Source organism: Chiloscyllium plagiosum, unplaced genomic scaffold (assembly GCF_037043375.1).
Source record: "Chiloscyllium plagiosum isolate Xiang-an unplaced genomic scaffold, Cpla_swu_hap1 HiC_scaffold_25, whole genome shotgun sequence".
NCBI classification, from domain to species: Eukaryota; Metazoa; Chordata; class Chondrichthyes; order Orectolobiformes; family Hemiscylliidae; genus Chiloscyllium; species Chiloscyllium plagiosum.
In genome coordinates, this window is record NW_028270163.1 from 49,260,502 (window position 1) to 49,276,034 (window position 15,533).

Here is a 15,533-nt window from a genome sequence, read left to right on the forward strand (position 1 = left end):
AATAGTGTTGGGGGGGGGGGGGGGGGGGGGGGGGAGGACGAGACAAGGTGGGAGGACTGAAGGGATTGGGGAGAAAAGGGGAGGGAGGGTCAGGGAAGTTGAAAGAAAGGAGATTGAGGGAACTGGGGAGAGAGGGTGGGAGGTAGAGGAAGGGAAGAATAGAGTGGGTCAGGCAGAGGGGAAGGTAAGGGAGACAAAGGGGGGGGCACAGTAAGGATAAGTGGAAGAAGGCTAGAAAAATGAGAGGTTAAAAAGAGAGGGAAGGGTAAATGGAGGGAGAGAAAGAATGGTTGGGGAGAGAGGTGATGTGAAAAAAGAGGGAACAGGGCAGTAGCACTGCTAACTGAAGTGAAGCAGGGAGTTCAGCGAAGGAGATATTCCTTTTGCAGCCTCACGGTTTTGGATTTTGTTTCAGTATCCAGCAACTTACTGATTGGTGAGTAACTAGTAAGTTGTACTGGTTCCAACAAATAGTTTGTAATGTTAAGGCATGGCAGGGCAGCTTAGCCAAGTGGAATGTGGTATGTGGGAAGTCGTGTCCATGTCTTGTGGCCCTGACAACCTCATGGGCAGGAAGTAGCAACAATTGCAGAAGCTGCAACTCTGGATTCCTGAACTGGAGTAGTGGCTGGAGTCACTGTGGCCCGTATGTGAGGCAGGAAACTATGTGGACAACACATATCAGGTAGTGGCTAGGAGTGTGCAGTCAGAGGGATTGGGAGAGTGTGCCACACCAGAACCAGACAGGTAGTGTAGTGGTTGCCCTGAATTGATCTCACTCTATTTTTCAAGTCTAGGGCACCATGGCTGGCTCGAGACAAAAAAAACTGCAGATGCTGGAATCCAAAATCGACAAGCAGGAGGCTGAAAGAACACAGCAAGCCAGGCAGCGTCAGGAGGTATGTTGCCTTCTCCTGAAGAAGAGAAACACCCAGAAATGTTGGCTTCGCCACCTCCTGATGCTGCCTGACTTGCTGAATTCTTCCAGCCTCCTGCTTGTCTACCGTGGCTGGCTCAGTTCTGTGGGAAAGAAGAAGGAACATTGGAAGGGCAACTGATATTGGTTGGACAGTTCTGGGGCAGTGGACAAACTACAGGATGGTATGTTGGCCTTTTTGGTGCTGAGATCGAGGATGTCACAAAGCAAACTGCAAAACATTCCCCTGGGGAAGAAGAAAAGAGCCAGAAGTTATGGTGTACATTGGTACCAATAGCATAAGTAGGAAGAGGGGTGAGGTGCTGAAAGCAGATTTTAGAGAGTTAGCAAAGAATGGAAAAGCCAGACCTCAAAAGCAGTGAACACAGGATTATTCCCAGTGCCATATACTAGTGAGTATTGGAACAGGAAGATTGCGCACATGGCTGAAAAACTGATGTAGGAGGAAGGACGTCAGATTTCTGAGGCATTAGGACTAGTTTTATGGTCAATGAGACCTGTGCAAGAGTTACACGTTGGCAGTACTGGGACTAACAGCCTCACAAAGAGATTTGCTAGTGCTGTTGGGATGGATTTAAACTAGAGTGATACAGGAATTTGAGAGGGATTGGAGATTGGAGAGAAGCAAAATTAGTAACAGGAAGCAGAAAACTAGATAAATGCAAAGTGTTGCATTTTGGGAAAGCAAATCTTATACACTTAATGGTAAGTTCCTAGGGATCAAAGAGACCTTGGAGTGTGGGTTCATAGCTCCTTGAAAGTGGAGTCGCAGGTAGATAGGATAGTGAAGAAGGCATTTGGTATGCTTTCCTTTATTGGTCAGAGTATTGAATACAGGAGTTGGGAGGTCATGTTGCAGCTGTGCATGACGTTGGTTCAGTCACTTTTGAAATATTGCATATGATTCTGATCTCCTTCCTATTGGAAGGACGTTGTGAAACTTGAAAGGACTCAGAAAAGATTTACAATGATGTTGCCAGGGTTGGAGGATTTGAGCTATAGGGAGAGGTTGAATAGGCTGGGACTGTTTTCACTGGATCATCGGATGCTGAGGGGTGACCTTATAAAGGTTTATAAAATCATGAGGGGCATGGATAGGATAAGTAGACAAAGTATTTTCCCTGGGGTAGGGGAAATCAAGAACTAGAGGGTAAGTGGGAGTAGAATAGATAGGATTTCTGGGCGGTATGGACGAGTTGGACTGAAGGGTCTGTTTCTGTGCTGTACATCTCAGTGACTTTATGACTGTAAACTCAAAGACAGACCAATAAAAGCAAGTATCACATAGCACCAGAATGCAGAATTATGTTAACAACAGAAACGTAAGTGCACTCTACCTGAATGCATGCAGCATTTGCAACAAAGTAGATGAGTTGAAGGACCAAAGACAGGCTACTGGGATGACTTAATTGCCGTTATGAAGATGTGGTTGCAGGTTGACCAGGACAGTGAAATGATATTCAGGAATATTCATCATTTAAGAAGGAAAGGTAAAAGGGAAAAGAAGTGTCTGGCAGTGCTCTTAACAAGGAATAAAATCAGTAATTAGTAAGAGACGATCTTCAACTAAAGGTTCAAGATGTAGAATGTGTGGAAGGAGCTAAGAAACAGCAAGGACATCAAACTTGATGGTAATTGGTTATAAACCATCAAACTGTAATGATTATAGGTAGGTATGGTATATGCCAGGAAATTAGAGCAGCATATAATATGGGTAATACGGTAATAATGGGTAACTTCAATTTACATATAGACTGACTGGACCTAATTAGCACTAATTCTAAGGTGGTGAATTCCTGGAGTGTATATGCGATGAATTTCATGAGCAGTATGTTGAAGAACCAATTAAGGTTTGAGCTATTTTACATTCAGTATTATATAACAAAGAAAACTAATTAACAAGTTAGCTGTAAAAGAGTCATTTGGAAATAGTGACCATAATATGATTGAGTTTTACATTAACTGTGAATGTGATATAATTAATTCTAAAATTATGATTCTAGTTCTGAACAAAGATATATATATGAGGGATAAGCTGGCTAAAGTGGATTGGGATAATATATTAAATGATTGGGTGGAAGATAGGCAATGTCTAGTATTTAAAGAAATATTACATGGTCTACGTTCACCTCAGAGATCATGAAAAACATTAAAGTGAATCAATCGTGGTTAACAAAATAAATTAAAGATTGCATTAAATGAAGTGAAGAAATACTGGGGACCAAGGGACTTTAGAAAATGGAACTGAAAGCAGTTATTATAAATAACAAAGTAATACTTAAAAAAATTAATTGGATTGACGATTGAAAAATCCCCTGGACCAGATGAGCTACGTCACACAGTACTGAATGAGGTGGCTGTAGTATGCATTGGTGATCTTTCAAAACGTTATGGATTTGAGAAAGTTTCCTACAGATTGGATAATAGGAAATGTAACCCTCCCAATTAAGAAGGGAGGGCGAGAGAAAACAGAGAATGATAATTAGCTTGATATCGGTGGTCAAGCAAACCTTAGAAACTACTAGAGAGGATGTGATAGGTCTACACTGAGAAAATAATATGATTAGGCAAAGTCAGCAAATATTTGACAAATCTGCTGTAGAGTTTTTTGAGGATGTTACTTGTAGCATGTGGTGTATTTGGATTTTCAAAAGACTTTGAATAAGTCCTTCACAGGAGATTAGTAAACATAACTGGAGGATATGGGTATGGGGTAACACATTAGTGTGGATTGAGAATTGGTTAACGGACAATATAGAGGGAAGGGATAAAGGGTCATTCTGAGGACGGCAGGCTGTTACTAGTGGGGTGCCACAAGGACCAGTGATGGGAACACAATCAACGTAAACTATTTTGATGTGAGCACCAAATGTAATATTTCCAAATACGCTGATGATACAAATCTAGATGGAAATATAAATTGTGGGAAGGATGCACAGAGACATTAAGGGAACTTGGGCAGGCTAAGGAAATGAGCTAGATTATGGCAGATGAAATATAATGTGAGTAAGTGTGGTTATTCATTTTTGTAGAAAAATAATGAAGATAGACTATTTTTCAGTGGTGGGAGGTCGGGAAGTGTTGATGTCCAAAGGAACTTGGATGTTCATTATTCACTAAACACCAACATGCAGATGTAGCAAACAAATAGGAAGGCAAATGATATGTTCAATGAAAGGGGATATGAGTACACAAATAACAAGGTCTTGCTGCAATTGTATTGAGCCTTAATGAGACCACACCTGAAATATTATTTACAGATTAGGTCTCCTTCTCTAAGGAAGGGCGTACTTGCCACAGAGAGAGTGCAACAATGCTTTATCACTCAAATCTCTGGAATGGTAGAATTCTTAAGAAAGAATGAGGAAACTGGGCCTGCACTCTCTAGAGAATCAAAGGCAATCTCATTGAAACTTACAAAATTCTTATGGGGGTGACAGAGTAGGTGTTTATAGAATACGCCCTCCCCCTCCACTTGTCAATCTAGAACCAGCCTCAGAATGAGAAGAAGGCCATTTAAGATTGAGATGAGGAGGAAGTCTTATTCACAGGGTGGTGGGGATGTGGAATTCTTTACCCTAAAGACTTTAGGAAGATTAGTCATTGAGCATGCTCGAGATAGATAGCTGGATACTAATGATATGGAGGAATATGGGGACAGTGAGGAAAACTGACATTAGGTAAATAATCAGCGGGGATCTGTTTGCGTGTGAGGGGGTCGGGCTTGATGGGCAGAATGATCTCCTGCACCGATTTTCTATGTTGTTACGAAAGAGGAGGAACGGTAGAGGGAGAGGGCCAGCAGTGATGGAGGAGGAGGGGGCAGAGGAGGTAATGGGGAAGCTGAAGGAGGGGGGGAAATGGGAAAAGGACAGGAAGGTAGAGGGGGGATACATAGAAATGAGGCATAGGGGGAAACGGGAAGAGAAGAGACAGAGAGCTAACGCTCAGCACTGATAGGGTGCTGCAAGCGAGGACAGGTATCCTTCCTGAGCTGCACTGAGGAGGAGAGACTGGTCAGAAGGCAGTCCGCATCTTATCTCTTTGCTTCAAATATTGCTTTGCAAACACGATAGAAAAGCAGGGAGAAAGATCACAACAATTAATAAACGAGAGAGAGAGAGAAAATGTCTTTTTGTTTTCTTTCATTACTCACCCGGGTCGAAATGAGAGCTGAAAGCCAGGCTAGGATTGCAGAGTCCTGAGCATAAGAGAAGCCAAACAAGCCTCAGATGCAAGCTCCTCCACATGGTTATTATTAAGAGAAATGATATATTTTAAAGAAAACAAAAAACAGTGCCTGATAAGAGAGGAAAAAAATTAACTTGATGATAAACAAATTTCTGACAGCAATTGATGAATGTGTGATTTTTGTTGTTGCTGTTCTCTGTTGCAGCCGTGGCTGAGTTACTGCCTAGCTGCCTAGTGAATGGCTGAGGAACAGTGCCTCCTGCCTCCCCTGGACAAAGCTGGGGTCCTCCCGCTGCCCGAACTCCATCCTCGCGGCTCGCTGGCAGCTAGCGATGCAGAGGTGGGCCGGCGGCGCGCACTCTCCACACAGTGCGGGCTCCCGCGGGCACGCAGCGCCATCTTCTCCTCGGCGGCGCGCACATGGGAGCGCGCTCATTCCCTCTCTCTCTGTCTGTGCACCCACCGTGCACCTGCTCAGGTGTTAAACTAGACACCCCCCAAGTGCCTCACTGAATAGCGCCAATCTGATTTGTGTTTATCATTAATGAGGTGGAAATAACATTTGCAGTTTACTGAGCATCTATTTGTCTGTGTGTATGGATTCTGGGGTGGGGAGCTCTCAGCTACAGGCCATCAATAATGGTCACCAAATTATCAATTGGAAAAATATATGCCTTTGACCAGAGGTTTCATCATCTTCCAATAAAACTGAATAGTGTGTGTGCCACCATAGCCTTATCAGACTATAGGGCTGCTCTCTAAGGCCGCCAACATTATCAAAGACCCATTGCACCCCTGGTAAAGATCTTCTACAACCTCCTCCATCAGGCAGAAGATACAGATGCCTGAACGCACACACCAGCAGGTTCAAGAAAAACTTCTTCCTGCCCATTATTAGACTGATGAATGGATTTTGTATTTTATGTTTAATGCTGACCTTGCTAATGTTGATCTCGCCTAGCACACGCCCTGTGCCATGTAACCTATATGCCTCTGTCTAAGCCATTTTACAACCCCTGATCTGTACAACTTTGCTTACTATGATCTACCTGTACTCCTTCTAAACAAAGCTTTTCACTGTCCTTTGGCACATGTGGCAATAAATCAATCAGTCTTCAGAGAGAGAGAGATAACTGGTGGTGATTTAACCTGAGGGCAACCATACAGTAAGAGCAGAAATCAGGCCTTTCAACCCATCAACTTTGCTCCACCATTCAATCATGGCTGATAAGTTTCTCAACCTCATTCTGTGGCAAGGGGAGAGGTTGAGAAGAAGAATCATTCATGGTAACCTCTGCTGGTGATGGGAATTGGACCAATGCTGTTGGCATCACTGCTTCACAAGCCAAGAGTCCTGCCAACTGAACTATACCGCCCCCCAAAACCAAGTAATATAAATGTCCAGCATGGAGTGGTTGGCCTCTTTCTCTGCTATGCATCCAAAGTAATCTCACTCATGTGGAGTAACAGGCACTGCCATCCCATCATTGGATTGGCTCTCCATTCCAGGATATCGGCCAGAGCAATATCCTGTGCCAAGAATTCACCAGTTTTTGGATCAGACGTTAAACCTGAAAACATGCCCAGTTGGATGGGCATAAACTATCTCCGTGGTTTTATTTGGGTTTGAGCAGATGGGCATCAGGGGTCCCTACCCATTAAACGGAGAATGCTGGAGAAACTCAGCAGATCTGGCAGCATCTGTGGAGAGAGAAAATCAGAGTTAACAACTTAAATCCATGATGATTCTTTGATTTTCAGAAGTTACGATTTTTTAACTAATGGGTTGATTCTGCTTTCTGGTTTTTTTCCCTTCCAACACTCCACAAACAAAACAATCAGCACATGGAAGCCGGTCCTGGCAGTTTTATAATGACCCGTAATGATCAAGATGTGCTGAGTGCTTGACAGATACCAATGCATACCTGCTCACAACAGTGTCTGAACTGCACCATTTTGTGATTTTGCAAGGGATCCCATTGCCCAGTTAAATGCTTTGTTCCGAAGAGAAATAGTCAATCAGACCTGCCAAGCCTTTCAGCGTGACTGTCTACAGGTCCAAGATATCATTTTTATAAATTAATTGTGAGGTCCCTCTATTTTGATACAAAATTCTAACTTCTATGGACATTTCTCACTGTCAAAAATAAACAGTTCTTTGCACTTGTGATATGCGTCACACTTTTACATCAGCAATGTTACTTCTCACACTTCCCTGATACTTTCACCTCTTTTTTTTAATAGACATTTAACTGTTTGGGTTGCAAACTGGTGAGGCAGATCAACTACCTGGTACAAAGCCAGGCCTGATTTTAATACAAATGCTAACAGTGAAAATTACGCACCCTAGAGTATTATATATTTCCAGTGACCAACAGTGACAACTTGCATTGATGTAGTGCCTTCAGTGAACCATCACAAACTTTAACACTGAGCCGTATAAGGATATATTAAGACAGGTGACCAGAATATGGTCAATGATGTAGGTTTTAGGGACCATCTTAAGAAAAGGATAGAAAACTAAACAATGGAGAGGTTCAGGGACAGAATTCCAGAGCTTAAGTTGCTGAAGACAGAACAAGCAATCTTGGGGTGAATCAAATCAGGAGTTTCAGGAATTTGCCAGGGAATTTAATCCCCACTCTGTTCACTCCAGTGGGTGTGCTATCTATGTTGTTCCACCATAAACTGTGTGGAATTGGTTGAATTGGTCAAACTGATTTTATTTTGGACCTGTATTATTGGGAGTGGGAGGAGATATAAATATATAAAGGTTTGGCTGGCTAGTTTTGAATTCAGGTTGAAGCAGTATTAGCTCCACATAATTCCTAAGCCCATAACATTTCTTGCATAAAGAAAAGTCAGCACCTGTCTCTCCATTGCAAATATTGCCAGGCTCCGATAGACTGCAGCACACTCAGTGGGGTTGCAGTCCATGCCTGTAAACTTTATATTTAGATTAGATTAGATTACATTACAGTGTGGAAACAGGCCCTTCGGCCCAACAAGTCCACACCGCCCCGCCGAAGCGCAACCCACCCATACCCCTACATTTACCCCTTACCTAAGACTACGGGCAATTTAGCATGGCCAATTCACCTGACCTGCACATCTTTGGACTGTGGGAGGAAACCGGAGCACCCGGAGGAAACCCACGCAGACATGGGGAGAACGTGCAAACTCCACACAGTCAGTCGCCTGAGACGGGAATTGAACCCAGGTCTCTGGCGCTGTGAGGCAGCAGTGCTAACCACTGTGCCACCGTGCCGCCCATTCTATTCATAACAGTGATATATATCAATTTGTATCTTCAAATGCTTTTGAGCAGCAATGTTTAGATATGCCGGGGAGAGAAGTGTATAACTGTGGATCTCTAACTGAGATTAATCACAAAAATAAGTCACAAAATAATTATCTCAAAGTAAATAAAGTTTTACATTTATGAAGGACCTCTCAGAAGTCTCACAGTGTATTTGCATACAACAGAACCCCTTGCAATGCACTGATGGTTATGAGCTGGGCAAGTGTACTTTGCACAAATCAAGATACTACAAGCTGCAAAGAGACAAGTGATCATTTACTCTGTTTTTAGTGCCACTGATTAAGAGAGAACAGTTGGCCAAGACGTTAGGAGAACATTTAGCTCATTCTCATTTAGGAAAAGAGAAAGTCTTGCATTCCACAGGCATCTTTCATGTTTACAGGGCATCTCAAAGTCCTTTCTAGTCCATTAAGCACTTTTTAAAGTGTAGTCACTACTGTTATGAAGGAAATCTGGCTGCCAATTTATTTACAACAAGCATGCAAATAATCAGATAATCCATTTTTGTGAATTTGATTCAAAGATAAATATCAGAGAGGATTCTAACTCTCTTCAATCTTTCTTAACATTGGGATCATTCACATCTATCGAAGAAGACAGGTAAGGGCATTTATTTAACATCTCACCCAAAAGCCTGCCTATCCCAAACAGTTCAGCAATCTCTGAGTACTACATTGGAGGATCAGCCAGGGTAGATTTTGAGGGTCAAGTTCTGGAGAGGAACTTGAGTCCACAAACTTATGATTCAGAGGAAAGGGCAACACTAACTGATGACTAATGGGCTGAAACTGGGAACTGTGACTATGAACATTCGTCTCGTCAATCTGAATCAAGAGGACCAAACCATCATTTCCAAACCAGTCCAAAGCCCTGATATGAAAGATATAAGATCCAACACAGATGCTGGAACATCTGTCGAATAACACACCTGAATGATTGCATTTTTAATATTCATCTAGCCCTTCACTGTACAGTTCATCCAGATTATTTGCTCAAATCTTTAATATTCCTAATTTAGGGAAACACATGTTACAACCTCCCTCAAACAAAAACCTAAGGTAGTCAAAAAGACAGCAGATTCATTCTGCCCAGACCTTACTTCGTCCTTCTTCACTCTTTTTACCCTATCCCTTGTGGCTTTGTTATATTTATAGTTCATCATTCATCCCATTCTATTTTATTCAATCTTTGCAATGTATTATTTTCATCAGCCAAAACATAAATCCTGCTAGATTTAATATAAATCTACACTGAACTATCGTAACATCAGTTTCCAAACATTAACTTGACTCATGAACATGTTATAAGATTAACCACGCAGCCCTATAAATTAGGTCAGCCATCACCTCCAAAACTTGTGAATGAAATATTAAAAATAAGGACATCAAATGTTCATTCCTATCATTCGCCAAAGCAATACAGGATGGACTAAGCTTGGGAAACTTGTACTGTGGATGTGTCAAGTCTCACTTGTTACTAAACATGCCTTTAAAGATTAGAAAATCATGGATTGTAGAACTGAATTCCTGATTTGCCTGTGAGTTGGACAGGACTTCCCATCAACAATAAAGGACTGTAAAATGATCGTTAAATACTATTCGTCTCTGCAAGTTGAAAAATCTGCTCCTTTTGGGATAGTGATGAGGTTGTTAACTTGGGTTTTTACAGCACCATGATTTATGTATGTTTACAGATAAACCAACACACAAAAGCAGGCTATCTACTGATTACCTTTTTGTTTTCTACAAAAGTCAGAGTGCAAGATTATAATTATGATGACACTACAAACTATGTCACCGTCAGCCAAGTGTTTTGGGATGTCCTATTGTCATGAAAGGCATAAATAAATGCAAGGGTTTTTGGTTGAATTTGACAAACAGCATTCTTAAACTGTATATACAGCTTCATGTGTTTAAATTGATTGGTGTCCTTCCTCATCTAAGGATGGGGGTGGTGGGGAGGGGGCGTCCGATTGAAACATACACAATAATAAACAGCCTGGACAGAGTGAATGTTGGGAAGATGTTTCCATTGTCAGGAGAGACAAAGACCTGAGGGCACAACCTTAGAGTAAAGGGAGGACCCTTTAGAATGGAGATAAGGAGAAACATCTTTAGCCAGAAGGCTGTGGAGGCCAGGTCATTGAGTATATTTGAAACAGTGGTAGATAAGTTCTTGATTGCCAAGATGATCAAAGGCTATGGGGAGAAAGTGGGAAAATGAGGTTGAAAACCTATTGGCCATGATTGAAAGATGAAGCAGACTCACTGGGCTGAGTGGCCTAATTTCTGCTCCTATGTCTTATGGTCTTGCTATATTCATCAATGAATCCCAATCAATATTCAGCCCATGTTGCAAGCACTCTTGGTTTGCTATTAAGTGTGGCCCATGTAGTAAAATCTTTGTGTATTTCATACAAAATTTCTGCGAAGTTAAATGACCCTGCAACAAAAATGGTTTTAGAGTTGGCATGTTCACTGGTAGATTGAATAATCAAGTATGATCAACCTAATAAGCTCCAATTCTAAATTAATGTCATGCAACGAAGAGTGTTTTCTGCTCATTATCAACAATATTTAATTCTGAAACTATCAGTGGCCATGCATGCCATCTGGTATATCACTTCAGAGGAGTAAACCAAATTAAATCTCTTGACTTAACTATTTTTTTTAGTTATGATGAACTATCTGCCACAGTTATTGATTGAAACTCAAAAACAGACATCTGGAAGATAAAGCTAAGTATTAAATTAAAATGAGCAATCTGGAAACTGCTGAAAGGAACCTTAAAGAGAAAGGCTGAATTATTTAGTTATGTCAATCATTTGATGTGTTGCTGTCTTGAAAACTCGAACCTGTGTTCAATGTTATAATGTATCTGCATTTTAGAATTTCTTACCACTTTTAGTGAAATCAGATGATGTTTACTTGTTCTCAAATTCAAAGAACCAGAATCATGCCAAGGATGGTTTTATTCAGGATTGATAGGAGCATTTATTTCTCTGGATTTTATTGAGCAATAACAGAGCATAACTTGTACATTTTCTCAGACACTAATCTTCTGTAAAATGTTATTATTAAGTCAAGGAATGGTAATATATGCTAAACCATGGCAAGTGCCTGGCAGATTATCAATTCATTCTGCAAAATGTTTGTTGCTATTTAGATCATTCTGTTGATTACCCCAATGAGTGGTATAATCTTTGAAGAATGAAGTTCAGCTCATTAACAATGATCCTGGGTTTCAATCTCTATTATTTTGCCATTTTTGATCTGGGAATGATCATTTACAGTGCTAATAAAGTGAGGCAGGATGTCATTTTGAAAATATAATCCATTTAACATCCATTTAATCAGAGCTTCCCATAAGAAAATAAGATGTACTATAACAATTAACAGAAAAAGTGCTGAAATCAAAGGAAGTTAACCTCGCAAAGCAATTTTCTCAGTGTCCTTAAAATAGTACTTTGCAGAAAGATTTGAGTGAAGTACTTGCATTTTTGACAAACCACACTTTTCCAATTATACAGCTTCTGTTCTTTGGGTGTAAAAGTTTTTATTTAGTTATCTTCCATGAGTGTTCAAATCAATGAGTGGAAACGAACTCTGCTTTTTGCAGACAGCAACGGTCTTAACGAATCTTGTTTAAAGACTGTGTTTTGGGAGGAAATCTGCCATTGTTGCCTTGAGAAAATAGTACTGGCCTTGCCATTTGAGTAGTTCAAGATGTGGTGCTGAAGGACCTTCACTGTTGTTGCAGAGAATCCCTGGAGATCAATCAAAGATGAAACAGTTGTGTTGCTTATCAAAGTAGTAAATGAATTGAAGATCATGAATTGAAGTTCTTTACTCAGCGAGTCGTGAGTTCATGGAATGCCCTGCCAGTAGCAGTGGTGGACTCTCCCTCTTTATGGGCATTTAAAAGGGCATTGGATAGGCAAATGGAGGGCAGTGGATCAGTGGTGCTGGAAGAGCACAGCAATTCAGGCAGCATCCGACGAGCAGCAAAATCGCCGTTTCGGGCAAAAGCCCTTCATCAGGAATAAAGGCAGAGAGCCTGAAGCATGGAGAGATAAGCTAGAGGAGGGTGGGGGTGGGGAGAAAGTAGCATAGAGTACAATAGGTGAGTGGGGGAGGAGATGAAGGTGATAGGTCAGGGAGGAGAGGGTGGAGTGGATAGGTGGAAAAGGAGCTAGGCAGGTCGGACAAGTCCGGACAGGTCAAGGGGACAGTGCGGTCTGGAAGTTTGAAACTAGGATGAGGTGGGGGAAGGGGAAATGAGGAAAAAACGGAGGGCTCCCCACCTCCTCCAAGACTTCCGTTTCCAGCATCTGCAGTCATTGTTTTTACCCCATATGGAGGATAATGGGCTAGTGTAGGTTAGGTGGGCTTGGATCGGCGCAACATCGAGGGCCAAAGGGCCTGTACTGCGCTGTATTTTTCTATGCTCTATGTTCTATCTTGCTGTTAACACAATCTTTATGCTCTTCACCAGCTTCTTGTGCCACAGAGTTAAGGAGCGCTGTTGAAATAAACTCAGTGAATTGCTACAGTTTCAAAATGATCAATGTACTCATGACAATTTTTTATTCCTGAGTACAGCTCAGTGAGCAAACTGATGGAAACAATGACAGGTGATGACAGAACAAACGTAGGAGAGTGCAGCAGGTTGGCATCGCTGGGAAGCAGACTGGGAGGAGTGTGCAGCAGGTCAGTACCGTTGTGTAACAGACTGGGAGCAGTGTGCAGCAGGTCAGTATCGCTGTGTAACAGACTGGGAGGAGTGTGCAGCAGGTCAGTATAGCTGTGTAACAGACTGGGAGGACTGTGCAGCAGGTCAGTATAGCTGTGTAACAGACCGGGAGGACTGTGCAGCAGGTCAGTACCATTGTGTAACAGACTGGGAGGAGTGTGCAGCAGGTCAGTATAGCTGTGTAACAGACTGGGAGGACTGTGCAGCAGGTCAGTACCATTGTGTAACAGACTGGGAGGAGTGTGCAGCAGGTCAGTATCGCTGTGTAACAGACTGGGAGGAGTGTGCAGCAGGTCAGTATCACTGTGTAACAGACTGGGAGGAGTGTGCAGCAGGTCAGTACCGTTGTGAAACAACCTGGGAGGAGTGTGCAGCAGGTCAGTACCGTTGTGTAACAGACTGGGAGCAGTGTGCAGCAGGTCAGTATCGCTGTGTAACAGACTGGGAGGAGTGTGCAGCAGGTCAGTATCACTGTGTAACAGACTGGGAGGAGTGTGCAGCAGGTCAGTACCGTTGTGTTTTTTTGTGTGTGTATACATCAAGTCCTTATTTAGGGTAAAAAAAAACTATAGCAGAGAGGTATCAGAAGGTATTCTAATTCATACTTGTACAAAGTAACTAATTAACTAACTAAGCAGAGATGGCTGGGCAGGTGATGTGTTGTTGCTGTATGATGTGGGAGCTGGCTGATCCCATTGTGAACGGCAGTGACCACATCTGCAGCAAGTGTTGGTTGCTGGAAGAACTCCGGATCAGAGTTGATGATCTGGAATCTGAGCTTCAAACACTGCGGCACATCCGGGAGGGGGAGAGTTACCTGGATGCTTTGTTTCAGGAGGCAGTCACACCTGGGAGATTAAGTAATTCACATTCAGCTAGTGATCAGGCACAAAAGAGTGTGACTGTAAGTGAGGCAGGTAGGGGGAACCGGAGTTCAGGAGTGGAGGAGCCTCAGCCCTTGACCTTGTCCAACAGGTACGAGATTCTTGCTCCCTGTTCGGATGAGGAAAAGGGCTCTGGACAGGATGAGCTAACTGACCACGGCACCATGGTCCAGAAGGCCATTCAAGAGGGGGGAGCTAATAGACAAGTAGTGGTTATAGGGGATTCTATAATTAGGGGGACAGATAGTATCCTTTGCAAGCCGGATCGGGAGTCTCGCATGGTGTGTTGCCTGCCCGGTGCCAGGGTGCGAGACATCTCCGACCGTCTTGAAAGGATATTGGAGCGGGAGGGGGAGGATCCAGTTGTTGTGGTCCACGTTGGTACCAACAACATAGGCAAGACTAGGGTGGAGGACCTGTTTGGGCATTATGAAGCACTAGGCAGGAAATTGAAGCACAGGCCCTCAAGGGTCATAATCTCCGGATTACTGCCCGAGCCACGTGCCAATTGGCATAGGGACAAGAAAATTAGGCAAGTAAACACGTGGCTAAGGGATTGGTGTGGGAAAGAGGGATTCCACTTCATGGGGCATTGGCATCAGTTTTGGAACAGGGGGGATCTGTACCGTTGGGACGGTCTCCACCTGAACCGATCAGGTACCAATGTTCTAGCGAAGAGGATAAATAGGGTGGTCAGTAGGACTTTAAACTTCTGAGTTGGGGGGAAGGGAAAGTGAAAGCAACAGGGAGTATGGAGGTAAATGGCAAGATTAGCAGCAGGATAGAATGTTTCCAGGCGGATTTAAAATTGAGGCAGACTGAGAATGCAGTAAAAAGCAAGGATAACTTAGGACATATGACTTCCAACATCTCTAATGATAAGGAAGTTAGCATTAAGGCACTTTACCTGAATGCTCGTAGCATACATAACAAAGCCGATGAACTAATGGCACAGATAATAGTGAATGATTATGATGTAGTAGGCATCACAGAGACTTGGTTACAGGGGGGTCAGGACTGGCAGTTAAACCTCCATGGTTTTTCAACTTATCGAAAAGACAGAGAGGTGGGCAGAGGGGGTGGGGTTGCCTTGTTAGTTAAGAACAAAATTAAATCTATGGTATTGAATGACATAGCGTCGGATGATGTGGAGTCTGTGTGGGTGGAATTGAGGAACCACAAAGGCAAAAAAAACATAATTGGAGTTGTGTATAGACCTCCTAACAGTGGTCAGGACCAGGGACGCAACATGTACCGGGAAATAGAGAAGGCATGTCAGAAAGGCAAGGTTACATTGATCATGGGAGACTTCAATATGCAGGTGGACTGGGTAAATAATGTTGTTAGTGGATCTAAAGAAAGGGAATTCATGGAATGCTTACAGGATGGCTTTTTGGAACAGCTTGTCATGGAGCCCACAAGAGAGCAGGCTATTCTGGACCTAGTG

The 15,533-nt window shown here is 42.7% G+C and overlaps 1 protein-coding gene across 3 annotated transcripts in view; it reads right to left on the minus strand.

Annotated features, from left to right (window-relative positions):
• Window positions 1-5,469, minus strand: part of lmtkb (lemur tail kinase 1 b) — a 540,811-nt gene extending 535,342 nt beyond the window's left edge. The window contains exon 1 of one of the 3 annotated variants that reach the window (XM_043714969.2): window positions 5,094-5,469. In XM_043714969.2, the coding sequence (XP_043570904.2) occupies window positions 5,094-5,187 (94 nt within the window). In that variant the 5' untranslated portion in view covers window positions 5,188-5,469. The remainder of the gene's footprint in view (window positions 1-5,093) is intronic. The other 2 variants (XM_043714970.2, XM_043714971.2) reach the window with 2 other exon arrangements.
• Between the last annotated feature and the right edge of the window lie 10,064 nt (window positions 5,470-15,533).